Source organism: Caretta caretta, chromosome 3 (genome assembly GCF_965140235.1).
Source record: "Caretta caretta isolate rCarCar2 chromosome 3, rCarCar1.hap1, whole genome shotgun sequence".
Lineage (NCBI taxonomy): Eukaryota > Metazoa > Chordata > Testudines > Cheloniidae > Caretta > Caretta caretta.
The window spans coordinates 98955590-98982389 of record NC_134208.1 but is presented as its reverse complement, the minus strand read 5'-3'; the positions used below and the strand labels follow the sequence as shown (position 1 = coordinate 98982389).

Genomic DNA, 26800 nt, shown 5'->3' with positions numbered 1-26800 from the left:
TTGCAAAAAGAAAAGGAGTACTTGTGGCACCTTAGAGACTAACCAATTTATTTGAGCATGAGCTTTCGTGAGCTACAGCTCACTTCATCAGATGTATACCGTGGAAACTGCAGCAGACTTTATATACACACAGAGAATATGAAACAATACCTCCTCCCACCCCACTGTCCTGCTGGTAATAGCTTATCTAAAGTGATCAACAGGTGGGCCATTTCCAGCACAAATCCAGGTTTTCTCACCCTCCACCCCCCCACCAGCAGGAGAGTGAATTTGTGTGGGGGGGTGGAGGGTGAGAAAACCTGGATTTGTGCTGGAAATGGCCCACCTGTTGATCACTTTAGATAAGCTATTACCAGCAGGACAGTGGGGTGGGAGGAGGTATTGTTTCATATTCTCTGTGTGTATATAAAGTCTGCTGCAGTTTCCACGGTATACATCTGATGAAGTGAGCTGTAGCTCACGAAAGCTCATGCTCAAATAAATTGGTTAGTCTCTAAGGTGCCACAAGTACTCCTTTTCTTTTTGTCATACAAGTGTTACCTAACTTCATTATAGTCTGTTTCCATGACAGCAACATCTTTCTCAATTTTTGTATGTTATCTGTTGTCTTCCTCTTTTTCCATCTTCCATCAAGTAGTATCCTGTCAAGGGCTTGTCTAGAAATAGTTTTTGACCTCTGTACAACATGCTCAAACCATTTCAGCCTTCTTTTTTGGATTGTTGTTTCTACAATCTGTTGGCCAGTCCTTTGTATCACGTCAATGTTGGTGTCTGCAGGAAGGATGAAGTAACTTAAGTTTCCGCTAGCATCTCTAATGGAATACATTCAACATTCCTGTTGTGGGCTTCTAACATTTTCCTAGTTTCAGAAGCATATAAAAATGTGGGTATCATAGTAACAGAGTATAACTTTATCTTGGTTCTTGTGTGAATCTCCATATTTTTCCAAATATTTCCTGGTCTCAGAAAAGCTCCACTTGCCTTCCCAGTTCTTGCTTCCACCTTGGTCATCAGCACTGATTGTGCTTCTAAGATACGCAGACTTGTTAACCACGTAGTATTCTTCACTATCAAACAGGTACATGCCATCATTGCTGACTCCTCTTCAACGATCAAGACTTTCATTTTCTTTTGGCTGATCCTTCGTCCTACTTTGGCAGCCTCATGTATAACATTGATAGTGTCTTTTTCGTGGCATTGTCGTGTGTCCAACAGAAAAATGTCATTTGCAAAGTCAGGATCTTGAACTTTTCCCTTTACTCCACATAATTCCTGTATCTTCTTTTCTTTGCATCACGTGATCTATCACAATGCAGAAAAGGGGTGATGCAACCCTTCTGTACTTAGGTGATTGTACCAAACCAATTGGTCTGTCCACTGTCTATACTCGCACAGCATTTTGAATCTTTCTGCAGCATCTTGATCAGTGAAACTACCTTTCTAAGCCCATATTATTGTAACATCTTCCATAGTGATTCTCTATGAATACATTGAATCAGGAGGTATGGGCCTATGGCTGGGAGTCAGGCTAACTACCTGTCCATGTGGGGAGAAACAAAAAAGTAAGAGTCTATTTCAGTTACACATTTAGAAGGAAATCATGTTCCTTGACTTTAGCAAAGCTTTTGACACTGTCTCCCACAGTATTCTTGCCAGCAAGTTAAAGTAGTATGGGCTGGATTAATGGACTATAAGGTGGATAAAAAACTGTCAAGATTGTCGGGCTCAACAGGTAGTGATCAATGGCTCCATGTCTAGTTGACAGCTGGTATCAAGTGGGGTGCCCCAAGGGTCGGTCCTGGGGCCGGTTTTGTTCAATATCTTCATAAATGATCTGGAGGATGGTGTGGATTGCACCCTCAGCAAGTTTGCAGATGACACTAAACTGGGAGGAGAGGTAGATACGCTGGAAGGTAGGGATAGGATACAGAGGGACCTAGACAAATTGGATGATTGGGCCAAACGAAATCTGATGAGGTTCAACAAGGACAAGTGCAGAGTCCTGCACTTAGGACGGAAGAATGCCATGCACCGCTATAGACTAGGGACCGAATGGCTAGGCAGCAGTTCTGAAGAAAAGGACCTAGGGGTTACAGTGGATGAGAAGCTGGATATGAGTCAACAGTGTGCTGTTGTTGCCAAGAAGGCCAATGGCATTTTGGGCTGATAAGTAGGGGCATTGCCAGCAGATCTATTCGACACTGGTGAGGCCTCATCTGGAGTACTGTGTCCAGTTTTGGGCCCCACACTACAAGAAGGATGTGGATAAATTGGAAAGAGTCCAGCGGAGGGCAACAAAAATGATTAGGGGACTGGAACACATGAGTTATGAGGAGAGGCTGAGGGAACTGGGGATGTTTAGTCTACGGAAGAGAAGAATGAGGGAGGATTTGATAGCTGCTTTCAGCTACCTGAAAGGGGGTTCCAAAGAGGATGGCTCTAGACTGTTCTCAGTGGTAGCAGATGACAGAACAAGGAGTAATGGTCTCAAGTTGCAGTGGGGGAGATTTAGGTTGGATATTAGGAAAAACTTTTTCACTATGAGGGTGGTGAAACACTGGAATGTGTTTCCTATGGAGGTGATGGAATCTCCTTCTTTAAAGTTTTTAAGGTCAGGCTTGACAAAGCCATGGCTGGGATGATTTAATTGGGGATCGGTCCTGATTTGAGCAGGGGGTTGGACTAGATGACCTCCTGAGGTCCATTCCAACCCTGATATTCTATGATTCTATGGCCTTTCAGAATCACTGAGGCAATAATAGATGAGTTTGCATGGAGATATGTGTTGGAAGAACAGGCTGACCCAGAGGTGGATTTGAGAAGATGGGCTTCTTTATTGTGGTACTTGTTCCCCTGGACCCAATTGTCCAGTAAGCACTGAATTAATTACAGCACACTCCTTTTGTTTAGGTTAGTATGTACATGCCTACATCCGTTACAACACCCCAAAACCCCTTATTAAGTAATAGAAACACCCACTGTTAGTAAACCCACATCCATCTATTGCTCATAGCATTACACACATTTTTACCTTGAAGAAATATGTCTTTGCAAGAATTTATTGCCGTAAATCTCCTTGGCCAGCAATTCGCAGAGGAGGGAGGAAAGGGCCATAAGCCAGGGCTTGTTTATATAGCTGGGAAAGGAAGGGAGGAGGAGATAACACTGCTTTACCTAACAGGTGTCCTTTAGATCCCCACATTTCTTATGCAACACTTATCAATTCTTACAAGCAACAGGGAAGGGCAAAATATGGCAACTTATTTATTAAACAAAAAACTACAGTCGTCTTATGCCTTTGTCCCCTAATGCCATATCAGCACAGTAGCAGCTTCCCAGGTCTTTACTTAACCCATACATACCCCAACAATGTGAAGATGGTGGATCAAAACCATGAGGGAGTTCATTGCCTGATACAAGAGGTCCTAACACCAAAACTACAGTCTGGTGCTGGAATGTGAGAGCTATGTTTTACACTGGAAAACTGAGCATGTAGTTAAAGAAATGACTTGGTTCAGTATTAATATTTTAGGCGTGAGCAACATGAGATCGACTGGATGCTGAAGATTCCATGTAGACAATATCACAGTACTCTATTGAGGAATTCAAGATGACATTCACACAGAGGAAGTTTGACACAAAGGCAACATAACTTCTACAGGAATAAGAAAAGGAGTACTTGTGGCACCTTAGAGACTAACCAATTTATTTGAGCATGAGCTTTCGTGAGCTACAGCTCACCAGTCAACTCACGAATTATAAAAGCACGTTTCATTACAAATCATGCCAAAATAACTATTATCTAGTGTTACACACATACCAACAATCATGAGAAGCAAGAAAAAGATGCATTCTACACTAAGTTGCAAGATGTATTAAACCAGGTTTATGCTAATGGTGTTGGTCTCGTTATGAGTTATATGAATGCCCAACTTTGTAATGACAACCTTAGATACAAACATTTCATGGGTAAAAATGGAATTTGAGGGGTGTATGGACAAAGGTGAAAGATTCATTGAATTGTGCAGCATGTATAACCTATGCATGGGGCAGGGGGCACTTTTCCCTCATTGCAGGGAAACACAAACTAACACGGAAGCCAAATGATGGAATTACTGAGAAACAATTGGATTACATTTCCATAAGTAGGCAGTGAAGAAGATTGCTGCTGCATACAAAATCTTTTACAAGTGCTGATGTAGGAAGTGACCATTATCTGGTCATTGAATAGTTAGAATAAAGCTAAAAAGACAAGCTAACAAGAAAAGAGAGATGGTATTTGATGTGAAGAAACTCACCCATGAATCCAGAGCTCACTTTAGAGATGTCACAACTTCCCACCAGACAACTTCACTTGGACCAAGAGGATCAAGGAACAAAGAGTGGTTACAACCCCATACATGGAAATTGAGAAAAGAAGAGCCTTTAAAGCAAAGGAAGCTCAAAAGAGACAGTATGAAAAACAATTCATGCTGCATTAGGAGTATGTAGAGAGAGGCAAAAGTTATTTTGTAAAGATAAGAGAGAATGACTTGACCAAAAAAATGAGAAAAGCCGAAGAACCTTCTGTGAGAGGCAGCTCTAAGAAACTTTTCAGTTGTGTAAGCAGTTCTCATCAAAGTTTCCGAGTCAGTGGTATCATAAAAGTGAAATATGGAAGATTAATAGTGGAAGTAGAACAAAAGGAATGATGGTGAGAACATTTTAATGAAGTACTCCACCAACCAGAGCCAACAGTTCCTCCTGATGGAGGTGAAGAATTAAACTGCTAGAAATTTCAGAAGCAGAAATAGAGAAAGCAATTAAGCAGCTAAAAAACAGCAAAGCTCCTGGTCAAGATAAGATCACAGCTGAACTGCTTAAATCTGGTGAGGATGTGATAGTGCATGTGGTACATAAACTTTGTAATATAGTTTGAGAGTGAGAGAACTCTGCCTTGAGAATTGGAAGAAAGGTGTGATCTGTAAATTACTGAAGAAAAGCAGCCAACTGTTTTTTGATAACTGGCAAGAAATAACGTTACTTTCAATACTTAGAAAAGTGTTATGCAGTATATTATTGAATAGAATCATGTTGGTCATGGAAAAACTGAAATGAGCAAGAAGGCTTTAGACCAAAAAGATAGTGTGTTTACAGCTTTACCTTGAGATGATCTAGATAGGTTTCCTACAAGGGAAATTAGTCTTGAACTTAATATATGTCACCTAAGTTTTTGACTGCATTCATTGAGTAGCTGTGCAAGATATTGCAACCATATGGGCTTCCTAGAAAGATAGGGTGGAGTAGAGCACTATGGGAATCTGTCATATAATAAAAAGAAAAGGAGTTCTTGTGGCACCTTAGAGACTAACATTTATTTGAGCATAAGCTTTCGTGAGCTACAGCTCACTATATTGGATGCATTCAGTGGAAAATACAGTGGGGAGATTTATATACACAGAGAACATGAAACGATGGGTGTTACCATACACACTGTAACCAGAGTGATCAGGTAAGGTGAGCTATTACCAGCAGGAGAGCGGGGGGTGGGGGTAGGGAACCTTTTGTAGTGATAATCAAGGTGGGCCATTTCCAGCAGTTGACAAGAACGTCTGAGGAACGGTGGGGGTGGGGAATAAACATGGGGAAATAGTTTTACTTTGTGTAATGACCCATCCACTCCCAGTCTTTATTCAAGCCTAAGTTAATTGTATCCAGTTTGCAAATTAATTCCAATTCAGCAGATTCTCGTTGGAGTCTGTATGCCAACATTTTTATGGCTGACTTAGAACAACGCTTCCTTAGCTTTCATCCCCTAATGCCCCTACTCTACTTGCTCTACAATGATGACATCTTCATCATCTCAACCCATGGAAAAGAAGCCCTTGAGGAATTCCACTGTGATTTCAACAATTTCCATCCCAACATCAACCTCAGCCTGGACCAGTCCGCACAAGAGATCCACTTCCTGGACACTACGGTGCTAATAAGCAATGGTCACATAAACACCACCCTATACCGGAAACCTACTGACCGCTATTCCTACCTACATACCTCCAGCTTTCATCCAGACCACACCACACGATCCATTGTCTACAGCCAAGCTCTATGATACAACCGCATTTGCTCCAACCCCTCAGACAGAGACAGACACCTACAAGATCTCTATCAAGCATTCTTACAACTCCAGTACCCACTTGCTGAAGTGAAGAACCAGATTGACAGAGCCAGAAGAGTACCCAGAAGTCACCTACTACAGGACAGGCCCAAGACAATAACAGAATGCCGCTAGCCATCACCTTCAGCCCCCAACTAAAGCCTCTCCAACTCATCATCAAGGATCTACAACCTATCCTGAAGGACGACCCATCACTCTCACAGATCTTGGGAGACAGGCCAGTCCTTGCTTACAGACAGTCCCCGAACCTGAAGCAAATACTCACCAGCAACCACACAACAGAACCACTAACCCCGGAACCTATCCTTGCAACAAAGCCCGTTGCCAACTGTGTCCACATATTTATTCAGGGGTCACCACCATAGGGCCTGATCACATCAGCCACACTATCAGAGGCTTGTTCACCTGCACGTCTACCAATGTGATATATGCCATCATGTGCCAGCAATGCCCCTCTGCCATGTACATTGGTCAAACTGGACAGTCTCTACGTAAAAGAATCAATGGACACAAATCAGACATCAAGAACTATAACATTCAAAAACTAGTCGGAGAACACATCAGTCTCTTTGGTCACTCGATTCCAGACCTAAAAGTGGCAATTCTTCAACAAAAAAACTTCAAAAACAGACTCCGATGAGAGACTGCTGAATTGGAATTAATTTGCAAACTGGATACAATTAACTTAGGCTTGAATAAAGACTGGTAGTGGATGGGTCATTTCACAAAGTAAAACTATTTGCCCCTCCACCCCCACTGTTCCCCCCCCCCCCCCGGCTCTCCTGCTGGTAATAGCTCACCTTACCTGATCACTCTGGTTACAGTGTGTATGGTGACACCCATTGTTTCATGTTCTCTGTGTATATAGATCTCCCCACTGTATTTTCCACTGAATGCATCCAATGAAGTGAGCTGTAACTCACGAAAGCTTATGCTCAAATAAATTTGTTAGTTTCTAAGGTTCTACAAGTTCTCCTTTTTCTTTTTGCAGATACAGACTAACACGACTGCTACTCTGAAACCTGTCATATAATAGACGTTTTGAAATGTGAGTTTGAGTGGCTTTCAAAGTGAACTAAATGGAGTGTAAATATGTCTTCAGACTGGAATTTTCTTTCAATAAATTTATTTTGCAGATTCCACTAATATATATATTAATCTCCCCCTAAGGATCATGGGCTGAAAGACTCATAAATTATGAATGAAACTTGTTGGCTACATTATACCATAGAGTGATTAGGTTGGTGCACAATATATGATAAGCCATTAAATATGGCTTCTTTATTAAATCTTTATTCATTTCTTTGTCTGCTTATTGTCTGTTTATATGCCATAACCTGTTCCAGTAAATGGTTGCTAGCTGAAAATAAGACGGTCACGAAACACATCAAGAAAGTTCAACAGAAACTTCATCACAACTTTTAAAGTTCTGATTTTCTTTTAACTATTAGTCTATCTTCCCTGTCTCTAAATCACTTTTATAGGAGATCTGCAAATTGGAGTATGAAACGCCATTAAGTTTAGTATAACTTTCTCGTGTCCCAATAACATGGCTAAGATGGGCATCCTGCATAGTAGAGCTTAATCTATTTGTCTAACCTTTCCTTATAACTTAAGGTTCCCCATTTTTTATAAATGAAAACTGGACATGCAGTGGATGAAGCTCCAATGAAGACAATCTGAGCCAACAATTTTCTTTAAAAGGGAAAATAGTTGAGATCCAAATTCTAGCTAAAGTTAGTAATGAAAACATTTACATGCCTTTTTTTTCCCTTTAGCTTCAAAGAATAGTTGATTTGTTAGGTTTCTGTGGGATGTAAATATTCCACTGCAATGATTGCCTCTGAAACACTAAGTATCAGTGGGTAGCCGTGTTAGTCTGTATACACAAAAACAATGAGGAGTCCGGTGGCACCTTAAAGACTAACAGATTTGTTTGTGCATAAGCTTTCATGGGTAAAAAACCCACTTCTTCAGATGAATGGAGTGAAAATTCCAGATACAGGCATACATTTATATTGGCACATAAAGATATGGGAATTACCTTACAAGTGGAGAACCAATGTTGAAGGACAATTCAGTCAGGGTGGATGTGGTCCATTCCCAATAACTGATGAGGAGGCGTCAATACCAAGAGAAGGAAAATTGTTTTTGTAGTGAGCCAGCCACTCCCAGGCCCTATTCAAGCCCAAATTGATGGTGTTACCCCAGGCAGATGGAAGGATGTTTTAAAAACCATGAAGAATTGTGTCCTGCTCCACATACTCTTATTATTTCAGTCTAGGAATCCTTACTGGTTTCTAAAGTAATGGGCATGGTCTTAATACATCATAGTAGCAACCAAGGGTTAGCTTACACCTTTCTGGTTGGGGGAGTCAGTGGCGCGCTCTCTTCCTCAGTCCCTCTGGTCATTTGGAATGCATCTCCATCTTGGCTCATTATGCTAATTAAATATTTACATAACAGTAGTGCTCAGAGACCTTCATTACGATTTGGGACTCTCTTGTGCTATATGCTATGCAAACAGAAAAGTAGAGAAAGTCCCTATCTCAAAGAATTTGCAGTCCGAGCCAGCTAGCATAAGTTTCCATTGCCGCTGTCTGTGTCTTGATCCCAGGTACCATTTTAGAAATCCAGTAAGTACACATATATCTTATTAGAAATCCAGAATAGGCCTGGTTGGTAGATGTAGATGGTTCCAATGACCTCTGAGTACAAGTGCTATGTGTCTCTGAAGTGCCTAGGACTTGAGCAGAGGCATTGGAACTAACACTGATAGTTCATCCCTGGCCTCCGTATGAGTGAGTTGATTCAGACCCAGGGTAATAACGATGAGTGAATTGTGGCATATACCTCTGCAGCAATGGAAGGAATGTGATAGCTTTAGGCTACTGGAGATCAATAGGTAGTGTTGTACCCTGAACACACAGCTCTGTTCCTAATCCATGGAGCCAGTAGAGAGCTGGCTGATCACATGTCATTTTTTGTCCGGTTTCTTTTCATGTGATTTAGCAGCTGAAAACAAAGTAGGAATATGTTAAATATTTCCACTTTTCTGTGCAAGCAGTTGCTGTTACCAGAAATGGGTGGAAAAGTGATGGTGGTCCATGCTGTGGGGAAAGTTGAGAGCCTCATGCCTATAGCACACTTTTCACTTATATTAGCAGTTGTGCTGGAATGGGTTTAAATGTATCAATATACACCTCTACCCCAATATAACGCTACACGATATAACACTAATTCAGATATAACACGGTAAAGCAGTGCTCCGGGGGGGCGGGGCTGCCGCTCCGGTGGATCAAAGCAAGTTCGATATAACGCAGTTTCACCTATAATGCGGTAAGATTTTTTTGGCTCCCGAGGACAGCGTGTTATCGGGGTAAAGGTGTATCTTATCAATGACTATAAATAGTGTTCCACAACTGAGGGCTTCCTTGTTACCCTTCACCACACCCTCAAGTAGACCACCTGTTATTTCATCACAATGTTTTAGACAGGTAGGTCTTTTAGTTTCTGTAGTTACTTTAATAGTGTCTTAAGTGCTTGATTAATAAACAGAGAGGGGCAGATCTCTGTTTGTAGTGTCTTGGCCATACTTTAGGTCAGGGGTCTCAAACACGCGGCCCTCAGGGCTATTTCCTGCGGCCTGCCAAGCAGCCCGCCCGCGGCCTACCTCCAGGCCAGGGGTGGGCAAACTACAACTCGCGGGCCAATGCGACCCGCGGGATTGCCCCCTGCGAGCCCCGTGCTGCTCTCTGAAGCAGCTGGCACAACGTCCCTGTGGCCCGGGTGGGCGTGGGGGGGGGGGGGCAGAGGGCTCTGTGCGTTGCCATAGCTTCCAGGCAGTGCCTCCCGCATCTCCGATTGGCTGGGAACGGGGAACCGCAGCCAATGGCAGCTTCCGGGGAGGTACCTGGAGGACCGGCAAGGCAGCGCACGGAGCCCTGTGCCCTTGCTCCCCCCCTCCCCCGGGCCACAGGACATGGTTTCGGCTGCTTTCTGGAGCAGAGTGGCTCAAGGGCTGGGGGCCAGGGCAGGCAAGCAGGGAGCCTGCCATGGCCCCGATGCATGCCGCTGCCACCCCAGATCCCGCACCCTGAACCCCCTGCTGCACCCTGCACCCCAATCCCATGCTCTGAGTCCCCTGCCACATCCTGCACCCCGCACCACTGCCCTGAGCTCCCTGCCGCACTCCGTACCCTTCCTGCACCCCCTGGGGGCAGAGTTGGGGTGGGGACTTTGGGGAAAGGGTTGGAATGGGGGCAGGGAAGGGGTGGGAAGAGGCGGGGCAGGGGCGGGGCCAGGGGCAGTGAGGGGGGGCGGTGTCAGTGATGCGGGCCAATGCACTAGTCCTCATGTGGCCCTCACAGTCATTTGAGTTTGAGACCCGTGCTTTAGGTCATAGAAGGTGACCTGCAGGAACAGGGCAATAATTTCTACTTTACCTTATGGAGGTGGTATAATGCGTTATTGTATATGTGCACTTGACTTCTACTTTGTTTTCCTCTGAAACACGTATTGGTCACTGTTAGACGCAGCATATGAGCTGAGATGGAGCTCTTCCCCTTTTGGTATGGCAGCTCTTTATATAAAGTGGATTTTGTAGCAGGTTGATGATCCATTCTGATAACTTTTCTTTCATGTGTATATGATAAATGTGTACGTACTGGCTTTGCTGATGCTACAGTGATGTGCAAAAATGACAAAGTCTGTATTGTTTGTGTATTGAGACACTTGTTGTTATTGCTAATCAGAATCCTGATACCTAAAATTAATAGCAGGTCTGAAGGACAGCAATTAAGATCATTCATCTTCCAAATGAGTCAATGTGATATCCATTGGTAGTTTAAATTTATATACCGAGGGCACATAAACCATTAAAAAGGGTAATGGGTGCCCTCAAGGCATGTGCTTCAAAGCAGTACGTCATTTTGGTGCTGTGACAGTAGACAATGATAACTTAGCTTTAAGGGAAGCTGCTATTCATTTATCAATTAAATGTCTATGGAAATGTTCTTTTTTGCTGTAGAATGATCACAGCAGTCTATTGGAAGTTAAATGAAAGGATAAGATTTGTTTTAAGACTTTATGGTATTATCATGAGATGCTAATTAGAAAGCTATCTTGTTGGTAATAGGACACTGGAGAAGAACTTTAAAAGGTATTAATGTTTCTTTAGAGAGACAAGGTGGGTGACATAATATTTTTTTATTGGACCAACTTTTGTTGGTGAGAGAAAGAAGTGTTCAAGCTTACACAGAGCTCTTCTTCAGGTCCAGTAAAAGATATTACCTCACCCACTTTTTTCTCTAATATCCTGGGACTAACATGGCTACAACAACACTGCATACAATTAGTGTTTCTTTGACACACAAACATTTCTCCTTTTGTGCTTTGCCATCCCTGACAGTGACACAGGCATAGCAATCAACTCGGTGCAGAATATCAAATTTTACTCTGTGTTTTTTGTTGGTGTGTTCATATTGTCAAAGTGATGCATGAAAAGCGTAATATATCTATAAGGTTTCACTCAGATGGAAATGGAGCTGAATTCAGATTTGTGGACAAGGCAGTCCAACCTGTCAGACAAGGGAATGAATTCCAGTTTAGGTTGCCAGTAGATGATGTCGTCTTACTGCATTTTATCTACGTCATTGGTGCTGTCCATACTGGGTGAAACAGTATTTAGTAACTGTTGGCACAAGCAGAGTCCTAGCGTGATTTTATTGACAGATACAGAAAGGAATTTTTGTGGGGGTTGGGGGGTGTCAAGTTGGCTAAACTGTGTGACAGACCAAAACTCCTCTGTTCACTGCCTACTCTGATATTATGGTTTTATAATGTGGGTCCAACAGACAATTCTTAAGATTCCAGGAAGACTGTTTGCCCTTGTTAAAACAAACACTTGCAAACATGGTTGTCACTAGCATGGTGATAGTCCTAGTGTGGGTAAGACTAATGTCCAGGAAGATGTGTGTATGTAAGGAAGGTATGACATAACAAATACAACTAGCAGAGATTTTTGTGTGGATAATATCGGCTACAAACCAACCAGTGTCTTGAAATGTATTTGTTGTTTGCAAGGAATTTTGACAAATAATTTTGAGACTCTAGGTATTTGCAAAGTGCTCTCTTAAATGAGTCGTCATTGTGTAGTATTGCTTCCACTCACTTGTTAGCTGACTGACACTTTTTAAACAAAAGCATAACAGGTAGAACAGAAGGAAGCGTGGCATCCCGGGGTAGGGATTGGGTTGAAAGCTTTTTCTATCAAAACTGTTTAAAAGTGGAAAATTGATTTTGCCAAAACACAAATATTTTTGCCAAAAGTGTTTTGCTTTCTGTGGGAAAATCTTTGCTTTTCATCAAACTCTCCAGCCAAAAATTTTCACTGGTGGGCCAAAAACATTGGATTTTTCAGTTTTTCTGATGAAAAGTCAAGTTTCCTGCAGGAAGCTCCACCCCCTTCTCCCAATTTTTTTTCCCCCCAACCAGCTCTACTCCTAGGCTATTTTTGTGTTGCACATGCAGTAGTAGTGAGGTTGGTTTGCACTCCTTTCTTTCTCCAGGAAAAATAAACACAAAAAAACAAGCACATGGGAGGATGCCATTGAGATGGAATGGAAATGACACATTTTTCAGATAATCCTGAATTTACCATAAACGGAAGCAGAGTTTTTAATTCACAGCATCAGGTCCCATTTTCAGTATTGTATGTGAAATTCTTAACACAGACTCTGTGGCCTGTTAGATATTGCCTCTAGTTTATTCTTTAACAGCAGGGATTTGTGTTTGCAACAGTAAGAATTGTTAATCATATGAATGTACTGATTCAGGCTACGCCGAAACAGGGATAAACAACCCATGGCTGGCCTGGGTCAGTTGACTCAGGCTCACGGGGCTTGGGCTCTGGGGCTGAAAAATCGTTGTCGATGCTCGGGACCCTGGGAGGGTGGAGGAATCCAGAGCTCAGGCTCCAGCAATTTTTAGTGATTTTTAGTCAGGCAGCCTGAGTCAGCTGACCTGGGCTAGCTGTGACTGCTTTATCCCTGTGTAGACATACCCTCGGAAGCCAATGAGGCAGATATGAGTTCACCCCTTAAATACCTCCAACTTATTTTCAACTGCCAGATACTTTTATAACCTTCTTCCTAGGTCCCTATGGCTTCTCTAATGGATTATAAGCTTCTTTCAGTATAAAGATGGTCATGCACTGTGTTTACAGTCTCACTATTTCTTGGAGATAAAGATTATCTGTCCTGATCTTGCCTCCCATTTTCAAAGCAAAGCAGCAAATCCAAGGATTGTTTACCATGGATGGAGATAACAGCTGCTGCAGAACTACGTGCGTGGCATCTGTTGTTCCTATTGTGAAAAATACCTCTCCTCCCCTGAAGTCCCTTTTATCCTCTACTCTTTCTTGTGACTCCATCCTTCATCTCTCCTCTCGTCTTCCCTCTTTCTTACCCCACTCTCACCTTTTTCACCTTTATCTTCATAAGTGAAGGAGAAGATTTGAAAACGTGTTAAACAGTACATTTTTATCAAACATTTACCATTACCAAACAGTAGATTTTTATCGTGCTGCAAACTTTGGTTTTTGGTTTTTTTTTAAACCCTCCCTCCCTGCTCCTTCCCTTTGTCCCTGCCCCTTACAATTCCTGTTGTTCTGGTGATGGGCACTGGATAAAGATTTTAGATCCGTTATTAATGACCCTGAAAAAGAGCCTTCAATTTGTGTTGTTAGGCTGGGTTGGTTAATAAAGTAAGAGCGTCAAATCAACTTTGAAGAAATCAAAATATTATTTCAATTCTCAGTGACTGTAATTATACTGTCAGAGTGCTTTCTCTTTCCTCTGCTCTTTCCTTTCCCTCTGTGTGAGCTCCATCGATACGTTTTATTCACTGGTTGGACTGAGTAGGCTGTCAGTGCATCAAGGAAGTTGTTGATTGCACCTTTACTGTTAGCCTTGTTCATTGCTTTATATTTTTTTTCCCCCTCAGTCTAGATAACATGTCACTTTTTATGCAAACACTGAATCAGGTTCTACTTTGACTTCAGTAGCTCAATCTGTGATTTCCGGCTCCTGTAGAATGAGCTGTTGAGGGAATTTGGCTGTGGAAAGCAGAGAAAATTTAAAGAGAATAACATTGATGGATGAGAGACTTGAGATTTTTAGCTCTGCACATAAAAGCTTGTGAACTATGTTATAGGCTGTATGGGCTCTGTGGCAGATGTACCTAGAAGGAACACCTCTGTTTGAATTTGAAAGGATTTTTGTTTTAAATAAATGTAGAATTTGTAACTAATGAAATGTCTGGCTTTCTTTCTTTTAGGGGGATGCACTTTTGATGATGGCCTGGGGCCCTGTGATTACCATCAAGACCTATATGATGACTTTGATTGGGTACATGTCAGCGCTCAAGAACCTCACTATTTGCCACCTGAGATGCCTCAAGGTGAGAGCCACAGTGTTGATGGTACAAGTTGAAGGGAAGGATTTGTGGCTTGCGTTACTTCGTTGTGTTGAGAATTTTGAAGTTTCCTTAAAATGAGGTTACAGCCCTTGAACTTCCCTTAAAACTAGATAACACACAAGCCTGCTTTAGACAAAAATAATAGGTAGATCTTTTAAGTGCTGGTCATGATTTTAGCTGGGTGGACTCCTGATTATTCTAATGAGCATTACACAGCCAGAACCCGTGGAAGCACTTTACAGATATACCCCTTCAAATGTCAGTAAATCTGTTTGTTCAGTCTTCCTTTTAAATACACACAAGAACTTAACCAGCTTCTGCTAACTCTGTCGTATTCAAAAGAAACATAACAAAATTTTACATTTTAAATGACATCTGATATATTTAGACTGAATCATTAGATAATATTGAAAGGCGAGAAAAAGACGCTTGGAGAAAACTGACTGCTCATCTGGGGATAATCAGAAAGGTGATTTATGGAAATATTTCCATTGTTAATTACTACTGAGGACAGGTAATGAATAACTGAAGAGGTACAGCATAGATGACCTTGTGTGCTCACCTTTGATGAACAGCTTAATCGGTGCTTCCCAGACAGGATGATATGTAAAGAAAATGAAAGCATTTGAAATTTAACTACATTTTCCAATTAATAGGACATTAAGTAATTAATCATGCAGAGGAGGAGAAAAGGTCATTGCCACTCTATTTGTAGCTAACATAGCTTCCATTTATGCATGTGGGGAAGAGAAGGAACCTTGCCATTTGAAAGCAACATAACCCTTTTACCATTTCTTCCCCCTTTATTTATTGCTTGTTATGTGTTAATGGTTGTTAGAGAGTATATGTAATTTTTACCCCGTAACTAGTGGCTAGCTAGGCATCTGCTGTTTCACTATGGGTGCATGTTACCATGCCCAAATCTTGTTAAATAGGCTGATGTGTTGAGCAAGTTCCATAGCTGATTTAACAAAATGTGTGATGATGATGCATATCTGCATATAGGAGGGGTAGAAGTTGGTTCTTAAGACAGCATTCGTTGCTGATGGTGTTTTTGTTAGTGTCCAAAGTAGTCCCAGAGAATAAGGCTTGAAGTCGGTTGTCTATTCTCAGGTTCATGTTGTACGATTGCAAATATTTAGCCTTTTAAAATGGTGTGGAATTATATTACTCATAATATGTGTTCATATGGCAGTTTAAATAGCTAGGTTTTGAAAGAGTCTGAAGGACAAGATAGCTCTTGTGTCTCCCTAAATAACATGTCATCCATACAATTTTCAACAAGTTTGACTCTTTGCTTCCTAACCTGACACCTGATGTCTGTTCAGTTTCGTGACAGACCAATTAATTCACCCACTGCATTCCCATTGTGTGGAGTGTAGTTTCCTGTCCAAATGTCATATAAGATTTAGAAGTATTTTTTTCCCCACTTAAACATGTTAAAACTCCCTTTATTTAATCAAATGATCAGGTCTTTGCACACTGAAGGGTGAGGGGTGTATCACAAAACAGTGTGATCATACACATGCAGGCAAGACTCTGAGTTACACAAAGCCACAGTTTAGTATGTTAGATGTTTAAAAATCTACAGATGGTTTTTGGAAATCAGTACCCAGTTTCAAATGCTGGCTCTCCAATAAGTTTACTTTGCAATCTGATCAGAAGGCATACACTAGAATTAAGTGGTTCTGATTTTTAAAAGATCTGTACAACATCGGAAGTCCTACACTCAAACTGTTTCAAGTTTGAAATGAACTGGAACATTAGGATTAGGGTTTTACTGTGCAGTGGGACTTCCTATGATATTCTTAAGGTATTTATAATTGAACTATTTCTGAATACCCAAGCCCCCGCCACAGTGTCAGTTTTTCATACGTTCGTTGTTTTACATCTCTGTGGAATGTTTTAAATGTTACATCCTTTTTAAAGACAAGAACTAAAAGTACCAAGAATATGTAATAACAGATCGCTCATAAATATTGAGTGTGGCTAATGTGACCGAACAACTTTCTTTCACCCATGTCGCCAGTTAAATTTGGCTTAGGTTTCTAGAAAATAGGTGACTGCCTTGAGACCTTTTTGACACATGTAAAATGAGTTTGATTTTTTTCAGTAATGTTTTTAATGATTAGGTGCCCCCATCACAATAACTACCATCAAAATAAGCGAGTGTAACTAGATTAAGGGGGATTGTGGGTTTAATTACTGGGTTGATATAAGAAGAATATAGTGGTATGAAGAGTCAGAATTAAAGTAGAGTGAAGTAGACACTTTGGTAAAGAGTGGGAAGTCAAATGCAAGTGTGGGGTGGAGTGGTGCAAGGAACAGAGAACTTATCTACCAACTGGCTGAAGTTGCTGTTCACAGGAGCAGCAGGAGGGTCTGGTTCAATAACATGGCTAAAAGAAGCTAACCCTCCCCTCATTGTATCCTTATCCTGGATGAACAGCTAAGTGGGAAAGAAGGTGCTTTGCAAACCCAGTTTGCCTGGGCTACAGGTCGGAAGTACAGGGGAGATGGAAAGAGAGGAAATAAACTTTAGTTCAAATGATGGCTCCCAGTCTATGGAGCTATACCGGAGAGGTGGAGAAGTGACTGTGATTCTCACTGCATCTGGTTGTCATGCTGCTCAGCTTGTAAACACTAGCAGTACAAAAAATAGCCACTGAGTTCCAAGGACTTCTTTATTTTTCTCTCATGCCGTGGTCTCTGACCATCAGTGGCAGTGGGTGGGAGAAATGAGCAATTAACTGGTTTTTCAGTTTGGTGGCCTAACTGAAAAACCCAGAAAAACAAATTGTTTTGGATGTTTTGTTTTGTTTTTCTCACTGAAATGAAAACTGAAAGAATTTCAGGTTGCAGGTAGAACAAAAATTTGGGTACAACAAACGATTGCTTTTGACTCTAAATGTTTTTTTTCCACATCTTTCATTTTATTTCCAGGTGTGTGTACTCTTGTTTTAAAAATAAATCTAAGGTTTGAAATAGAACATCTTTTTGAAATGAAAAGTTGAAAAAGTAACCATGGAATGGTTTGGCTGTCTTGAAATCTTTTTTGGCCAAAACTATTCATTAAATTTGACCCAAATTTGCAAATATTTTTGATTGGCCAGAAGTTTAATTTTGCAGTGGATAAACTATTCAGCCAAAAAAAGGCAGCCAGCTCCAGTGGGTGGAAGAGCAGCAGCTGCCAGCTTGGCAAGGAAGAGGAAATGCGGTAGGGGCGCGGAAATTGCCTCGCTCTTGTCAGCATTGCAGAAGCATCCTCCCAACAGTGGTTGAAACCACGGAGTGGAGAGCAGTTGGTAGCACCCTGTCAGGCTTCCCTTGATGTTCTCTTCCAGCAGCCATCCAACTTTGGAGAGGTAAAATAATGAAGCAACAAGAGGAGAGTGAGTGCAAATAAAGTTAACCTTCTGCTCTTTATGTTTGAAAAATCCCTGCTTTTCCGTAGCTCTTCATGTGCCATGGATCTCTCTGAAGGGTAATAACCAGCCCACTACTCTATATGGTGATGGGGTTGCATGCACAGCTTTCTTGCTTCATGATGGAGCTCGGCTAGGAGCAGAGAATCTAGTGATGCTCCGATCCTCCCACGCTCTTCAACTCTTTAGGGTGTAATAAAGCTATAACCATTGGCTGAAGTACTCCTCATGGAGCTGCTCTGTGGGTTTGGAGGAAGGGTACCTTATTTTTTATATTGTCGCTAAATCCCACACAGCTATTCTTGGCTACTTTAGCGGGTGCTTGTTTAAGGCTTTGATACCTGAAAAAAGAATATTGCACATGCTTAGTGTGCAGTTTTAAGTCCTCCTAACTTTCTCAAAATAAAACATTTTTTGAAACTATGCAAAGACCAAAATATTTAGTGAGGATTATCTCCAGGCCAAATCTCAACTTTCAAACTTCTACCATTGTTTAAGGTGGTTGGGGGAAGAAAGAGGATTTTTTGGTTTTTTCCCTCTTCCATAATTCAAATGGCGGAAGAGATTTTAGTCAAACTTTACAAAAAGCTTTCCACCGGATAGTCATCAAGCATGGAAAATTTCAGGCCCATAGGCAAATGTTTTGGAATGTTATGAGCATGTGAAAACAGGTAATAATGGAAAGTATTTTGCAACCTTAACTGTGGTATTTGCTACCGTCACACCAGATATAACAACCTCTTTTGAATGAGTAATGCAGCTTCAGACATGTTTTTCTATATTGATCTAAACTGCATTTTTCAAATTATGATCAAAGGGAAAAGTCTGTTGTTTCTATTATGGGAAAATCATATATGCAGCATATATAACATTTTATTCAATGTAAGGGGAATAGTTACAGGAGGTGCTCACCTGCAGTTTTCAAGATTAAACTTGTAAATTGTTTGAGCTACAGTTTGCATGATAAGGAATCTGGACTTTATCATTAATATCAATGGAAACATTATCTAATATGGTCAATGTCCAGTTATCCCTTTCTGCTTGCAATCTGTATCCTTATGTAGGATAACAATTATTTGAATATCACACCTATAATACTGTAATAGTTGAGCAAGAAGGCTGGTAATTGGTGAAAATATAGGCATAAACAGAATTTAATTGTGGTACAGTCAAATGTGGGTTATTGCTATGATTGCAAAGATCAGTATACTTAAACAGTCTGGGCTGCATTTGAGTCATCAGGATTACACCTTACAAAATTAAATGGCTTAGTGATATGCAGTGTAAAGGTCTCCATTGTAGGTTTTACACAGCTCAAAATATGGGTGGGATAATTTTGACAGTAAAGCATTGAGAATGTAAGCATTTTTCAGTGCAGCTGGACTTCTGCATTTTTTGTGTAATGTCTTGCTTCATTTGCATAAGTGCAGCTGCATGAAGTTGGGTTGAAAATGGGGATGGAATAAAGAGAGAGAATTCTGTGAAATGCAGGGGGCAAATTGTAAACTGACTTGTACTCATTTAAAATAGGGTAAGAAAGATTGGGGTGCTGTTTTTGTCTGATCTACCTTTTTTATAGGTCTTTTTATAGCTATTAAAGCAAATATTTTCTACTCGTCTATCTAGGTGAACTCTTAGGAACGTATATATCACCATCAGCTGTATAATTAAAGTATACATTAGAAACGTTAAGAGCCATGAGTGGGAAGATGGAATCTGATTTCTGGATGTAGACTATTCCCCTAGTCACTCCTAGGGGACAATTAGATACACCTTGTGCTCATTATGTCTTTTTTTGTATAATGATTTATGAACAATGGTGCTCTTTTAATAATATGGTTGGGGACATATTCCATAGCGAACTGGGGACAGGGGTGTGTTTCTTTCCATATTATTATATCTATTGGTGCATTTACCCTTAGTCTAAAGAAGAAAGTTCATTTACCACATTTGTGCTGCCCATTAAGAGCAGACGCACTGAGAGGCAATGCAGGGTCAGTGAGTGAGAGCCTGGAATGGACTGCTCGAGGGGAACCACTTAATGAGGGTTGGTTTTTAATGTAAGGGCTATTTTCCCCACCGGGTACAAATGCTATCTGAAGAATATCTAAATTGTAGTGGGCAGGAATGGTGTGGTGAGATGAGCTTCTTCTTGTGCCTGGTCTTTCAGAAACGTAATGTGTCTGGTTTGGATAAGTTCTAATGTTGTGGAACTAGTTTTCAAGAAATGTGGGGGAAAATGAGCTAATATTAACGTCCAAGTCCTGAAATAAAGTATACTTTTAGAAAGAAGAAAGAGGCAAAGTATAGGAAGGATTTCAGGTACTATTCCGACACCTTTTTTACATGTGCCTTAAAATCAATATCTGATCCAGAGAAACAAAATTTCTTCTTCCTGTGAAGAACGCTGCAGAAATTAGTTATGACCTTGCACCGTCACCCTAAATTAGAAAAACAATGCCGCACCCTCCTGCTTCCAACCCAAAACATACATGGCTGATTCTGGTGCAGACCAGCCACTAGCTCCATGGCTAAAAGCTACAACACAAGTTGGTAAGAGTTAAAGATATGAATTACTAAACAGTGGAAAGGTCACTTATTTGACACAGATGTCTAAATTTCTGAACGCTTTTAATTATCCATATAAATAATGCTTTGGTATTCACACTGAACAAAATTCATCCTGGGTGGGGGGCCAGTTGCATGCCACTTACACCCTGCATTGGGGTGCCTAGAGGGCAAACCACTGGTGTAAGGGAGAGCCTCTGGACCAGCTGCATAGCCCAGAATCAGTCTCTTCATTGGCCCACAGGAAGTGTATTGATGGAGATATGGGAGCAGAAGGGCCATGCGATCCATGTTTACGTGGGCACACCTAACACAATTTACAAGTAGCAAGAAGGGGCTATGGCTAAGATGCAGACCCAGGTGGGCAGGGGTGTAGATTTAATTTCTAGTCTCTCCTTTTACTTTCATAAAGTGCAGTTTTGTGGGGATTTATATAGGTGAAGCTTAATTTCAGCCGGCTGTGAATAAGACCAAATTGTGTCGATGTGTGGAAGGGTGAAGGGAAATGGCTCAAGTTGCTGCTCTGAAAAGTAGAAAAATATCAACCAAGAAATAGAAGTTCTATGAAGAAAATTGCACATTTTGCAGCTTTTGAAGAGGGGAGAGAATGCTAACAGCGTCATGAAATACGAAGCCCTTCCTTAGAGACACTGATTGAGAAAAGATGTGCCAACATGCTCTTTGTACTACAGGAGAGCAGGATTTAAATGGAACACTCTAAAACTTTTACAGACAGCTGAGCAATTGAGTGCTGTGTTCTTGCTATGATTTTGCTGCTAATGGTTTGAATTGGCCATTTAGGGGTAGGGGATCAGAGAAACTTTGAGAGTTTTATTTGCTGATCCATTTAGGTGAGAGATGCCTTAGGGAAGACAGTAGCTTAAATCTAGAAGTTTTATTGTATGATATTTGCCTTGGTCTTTTAACTATTAAAAAAGAATCAAACCCAGCAAATTCATGTGCTGGAGGGTTAAGAAATGTTGTTGTCTATTTTCTTCTCTCTCTCAATTGTGTATTGAAAGGAAAGGGGACATGCTTTTTGTAAGCTACTTTGGTGAATTTTTGGTTTCTTTACCATTTTCAGCCTCCCCACCTGCACCTTACCCCAGAAAGTATCCCCAAACAAAACAACGTATGTATACATTAATATGTAAATATACATGTTTATATTTTATATTGTATGTAGTACACAGTATGTGCGCTGATCATGTTAGTACACGATAGCTTTGTGGGGCTAAGAGAATAGCCTGTCAACAGTGGTCCTTGCTGAAGTGCAAAGGTGCCATGCTGCGTTCATCCCTTGTTAACTTCAGGGAGCTTGATCAGGAAGTATGTTTTGCTAGGCTTCTAAAATGATGGGCATTTTTATGTTGTAACAGAATCATTAATGATTATCGCATCTTTGTAGTATTTGGTAGTGGCATTTTTAATATTAAACTGCCTTGTTAATACAGGAAACGAATGTCTTATCAGATAAAAACCTACGCCCTACTAAACATATACTTATTCATCTATTAACAGGCTGGCTTAATACAGCTTGTTCATCAACTTATTGCCCCATTCCTTGTAAATAAAGAGCACCCAGTTTATAACTTGATGTTTCAGATGCACAGTAGGATTGGGAAGTCAGCATAGCATACTACCTCCGTACTGAGTTTTAATGTGCTTGAGAATAATGAAGTGGGCAGGTGTTATAGAAGGCCTTACAGATTATGTAGAGTGAACTGAAATATCTTGCTTTGTGTGGAGTTTGAATAAACCTGATTTTTCTCGAAGTGTAGATATTGGAGAAGTAAATACCCTGAAGATTTTTAGTAATAGAAACAATCATGTCTCCAAATGGACTAATCTACTTGCTACTTTCACTTCCAGTGAAACAACCAGATTATCCTCTCCCTAGAAAGTTACAAGAAATAAAGCTAGCAGAAACTGTTAAAAGTGCTTGGATATTACTGGCAGAATTGCTGGCTCACTGTACTTAGCTCTCTTGGCAGTTGGCTCCCAGTGCACAAACCTTTGTGGATACAGAATGGAAGCTTAACTGCTTGGGGTTTTTTTTTTTTTTTTTTTTTTTTGGAAGGTCACGGATATCCTTTAGTTGAACATTACCTTTGTGGTTGAGTATGGATTACCAAGTTGCTGATTTGGTATTGAAACTTTATTTTCCTCTGATGTTCATGCACAGACATGTATTGCGCTGACATTGATTAAATCTTAAATCTGTTAGGCTGGGAATTGGCTAGGACCTATTCAAACAAAGTAACAGTAGAATCTGTGCAAAATGCAACTTGAAGTAGGTAGTCTTTTAAAAGGCACCCCCCCCACACACCTCCTCTTCAAATATCCCCAGTTCTGCTCCATCTTTTAATAGAAGATGTCCCCTATTATTTCAGTTTCTTGGGTGGTAATTTAAGGTAGGGCTTGAAAAATCCAATTGCTGCAGGTAAAGAGTTCCAGTGCAGCAAGGTGAAAAATGACCAATCCTAGTCAATATTCACTGCTGCTACTCAGACTCCTGACAGCAGCATTGAAGCTATTGCCTCAGATTCAGTCTGTCACTGCTTGGGAATAGCTATAAGTATCAGGAAAGAGTGAGGAGGGTCACTGGAGCAACTTGGTCAGGAACAGGCGAGAGAAGGAATAGAGCAGTAGAATATGAGCCTTTGTGAGGTAGGAGGAACAACATAAATCTTCTCCCCTAGAGTAATGGGGGCTTCAAGTTTATCAGATACCTAGTTGCCAAAGTCTGTTATGCAGGCTAGAATCCCTCAGGCAAGGTTGAGGTAGAGCAGCTGGGTGGAATCTCAGTGCTTTCCCAACAGGCTGAGAATGGAGGTGAGTTCCTTACTAGAGTGTTGCTCCTGGACAAATAACCTTTCACCATTTTGTATTCAGCGTTTGCTAGTATGTTTTGTTCTCCTGACTCCTAGGTGGAAAAGTTAGAAAAGAGAAGTACAGTATCTGAGTGAGTTTGGGAAAGAAAAGTGGAAGAAAATATAGGGGAGAAGATAAAATAATGTAGAGACAACGAAGGAAACGGGGAAACACATTGGAGACAACTTGCACCATGATTTCATACCGGAAAAGAGTGGCGTGAAGCCAGGAATGCAAAGGAACTATAACAAATACAAGAGATGTTAATTTACACTTTTAAAATGTATTAACTGTGTTGTCAATCAACCTTCTATTGAAATGTTGTGTGCAGTAAGATTTCCAGATATTGGAGTTACAAAGCTCCTCCTTGTTTGGGGACCCGGTTATCTGAGATTTTCCCCTCTCCCTGTGCTGAATTACCACTATTGTAACAAGCTGCTATGTTGAGCTGGAGCCCCTCTGCTATATAGAAGTAGAAGCACCATGCAGGGTCTACTTTGAGGCCTGGCCTACGCGAGGGGGAGGTGTCGATCTAAGTTACGCAACTTCAGTTATGTGACTAATGTAGCTGAAGGCGACATACTTAGATCTACTTACCGCGGTGTTTTCACTGCGGTAGGTTGATTGCTGACGCTCCCCCATCGCCTCCACCTATGTTTCTTGCTCTGGTGGAGTACCGGAGTCGACAGGAGAGCGCTCGGCGGTCAATTTATCGCATCTTCACTAAACGTGATAAATCAACCCCTGCTGGATTGATTGCTCCGGAGGCAAGTGTAGACATTCCCTGATTTTAGAACCTGCTCCAGAGGCAGGATTTGTTAAGTTGCCAATCACACAGCCAGTCCTGTTTCTCCACCACACCCCGGTCGAGGCTTTTGGAGAGGAGTTCAGGTCTATTATTCTTATAGTAGACAACTGTTTTCTTTCAGTTATGGGGGAGTGTGGCTTTTGGCAGCATGGCACAGTGCAAGTATGTCCCCTATAGCTAGCAAGGTTAGGCTCCAGGCTAGTGGTTGGTTGTTAATTTTGCAAGGGTGGACTTAAGGTCATTTTCACGGAATATTCAATGAAAGTGAATTGCTAGTTATGAATATTTCATATTCTGTTTTTACAATATATAACCATAATCACTAAATAAACTCCCACAGAAGATGGGTGTATTTCTATATAACGTGTTGTGTTGTGATCCTATTGCGGTTGTGCCCAGGGCTCCCAAGGAGTATCTGAACCTCACTGTTAATTGCTGTACAAATGCGTAGGATTACACACTGCATAATAACCCAAAGAACCAGCAACCTATTTTAAGACAACATTCAAAAGAAGTGAGGGTAACAAACAGTAGATAGGTGGGTAGAAGGAATAAAGAGGGTAAATTCTGTTTAATTTTTTAAAATCAGGAATCCCTTTAAAGTCAACAAAATCAAGGGGCAAAGAGAGGAAATATTAAAATTAATGAATCTTTTTCTTGTATAATACAGTATCTGAAATTTTACTGTCTACTTAAATAGTGATTTTTTTTCAAGCGCTTTCCTTTTTGGCTGTTCAGTGTGTAATTTTATATTCCTTTGTTATGCTTTTGCTGCTGGTCGGTGCTGATGCAGCATTGACTAATGTTTTTTTAACGGTACACACAGCTGCTGTAATAGAGCTGCACAACTGCGCAGAACCACACTTGGATTAAACTGGTAACATTTAAAAATGAAGTAACTTTTTCTTTCACTGACTGTGGGCTAATGAAGCAAGTGTATTTGGAGACCAGTCAGATTTTAAACTTGTGTATTGTTATCCATTAACGGTATTGAGATCTGTTAAAGAGGCCGTTATTAAGATAACTGTGTCTGTAGCGGAGTGTTGTCAGATCAGGAACGTTCATTTAATCCTCATTTCCTTTGCCCTCCGAGTTTTTCATTCCCCTTTCTCACCTCTGTACACACACATCATGTGAAAGGTGACCTCTTGCAGATGAGGTCAGTGTGAACACCAGTAAGTAGGTAAGCTGTAAAAATGCCTGCCATTGCTTGGGGTTTTATTTGCCTGGTAGCAGGGTGATGTCATTGTGTAGCCAAAGAGTCAGCATATTAATTTATGACTTAGTTGCAAGGGTATTGTAACTCTGTTTGTAAAACCTACTTGAAATGTTGGTTCTGGATCTTGGAGGGATCATAAACATGGATATGTGGGCTGCCATCTCTGACACAGCAGATCCCACAAGCTTGTCTCTCACAGCTTGGCAGAGTAACTCTTTGCTTGTAGAGGAGGTTAGCTGGTATTGTTCAGAATTGAAATAAGTGAGGAATGAGATCCAATGGGAAAGGTCAGATGTTACTGATGTAATTCAGTACGAAGCTCTAAATTATAATGTACCTGGTTTCTGTACAGTTATAGTGTGCGTCTGAACTCTGTATGGTAAAATTCCATTTATTTAGGGAACAGGACGATTTCCTGTCAGCCTGTCACTTGTGCAGATAGCTATTTTTATTGATCTAAGAGTTATGATCTAGCATAGCTGCTGTGAATGCTATGGATCTGTCTCTAAGAGAAGAAACCTTAGGTATTGTTAATGCTTCAATCATAAGTAAGAAGTGCAGTTTATATAAAAAAGGAAATTTTGGTCTTTTGATACTATAAGGATTTAAATTTTAATTCTCATTCTGCCCATCTGTTGTCGTTCCCCTCCCCCTCCCTCCACTAGGTATTGGTTTTGTAGATGCTAGGTTCTGTATTTATAGTATTTATCCGCACAAAACCCCATTGTTCCTATTTTACAAATTGTGCCTCAGTTCCTTGAGAGGTTAAGTGATATGCTCCACGTCACGCAGAAAATAGTTGGCAGAGCAGGGATTTGATCCCAGGCCTCCCATGTCCTAAGATAGTGTCTGAACCATCATCCTTCCTCTCTGGAAAGTGATCCAGATTTTACACAAAATGTATGTAAAAATAAAGGCTAAACCATAGAGAACATGGGCTAAGGAGACAATTCCCCAAGTCAAGGGAATGAGCCTGGATAACATCAATGCTACTGGCACCCAAGAGAGAACTATCTGTATCCGCCCAAAGTAGAAAAATACATATCTAGAACAAGTAACATAGGGCTTAGACCTGGTCACAACAAATGTCATGAATTTCCACTGAGTCCATTACTTTCAAGAGCCATTGACAGATGAGAGCTATACTCAACCCTCATTGGTCAAAGAGATTTTCTCCCAAATACTTCAGCTGTCAGTTGGAGGGATAAACATGTTTATCAGCAAATCTGCTACAACTGTGACTGATTTGCTATTCAGACCCAGTCTTTATG

General features: G+C 40.9%; 1 protein-coding gene across 14 annotated transcripts in view; it reads left to right on the top strand.

Moving 5' to 3' along the window:
- Nucleotides 1-26800, top strand: part of PTPRK (protein tyrosine phosphatase receptor type K) — a 615152-nt gene that overhangs the window by 115882 nt on the left and 472470 nt on the right. For all 14 annotated transcript variants that reach the window (XM_048844583.2, XM_048844582.2, XM_048844592.2 and 11 more), the window contains exon 2: nt 14495-14617. In XM_048844583.2, the coding sequence (XP_048700540.2) occupies nt 14495-14617 (123 nt within the window). The remainder of the gene's footprint in view (nt 1-14494; nt 14618-26800) is intronic.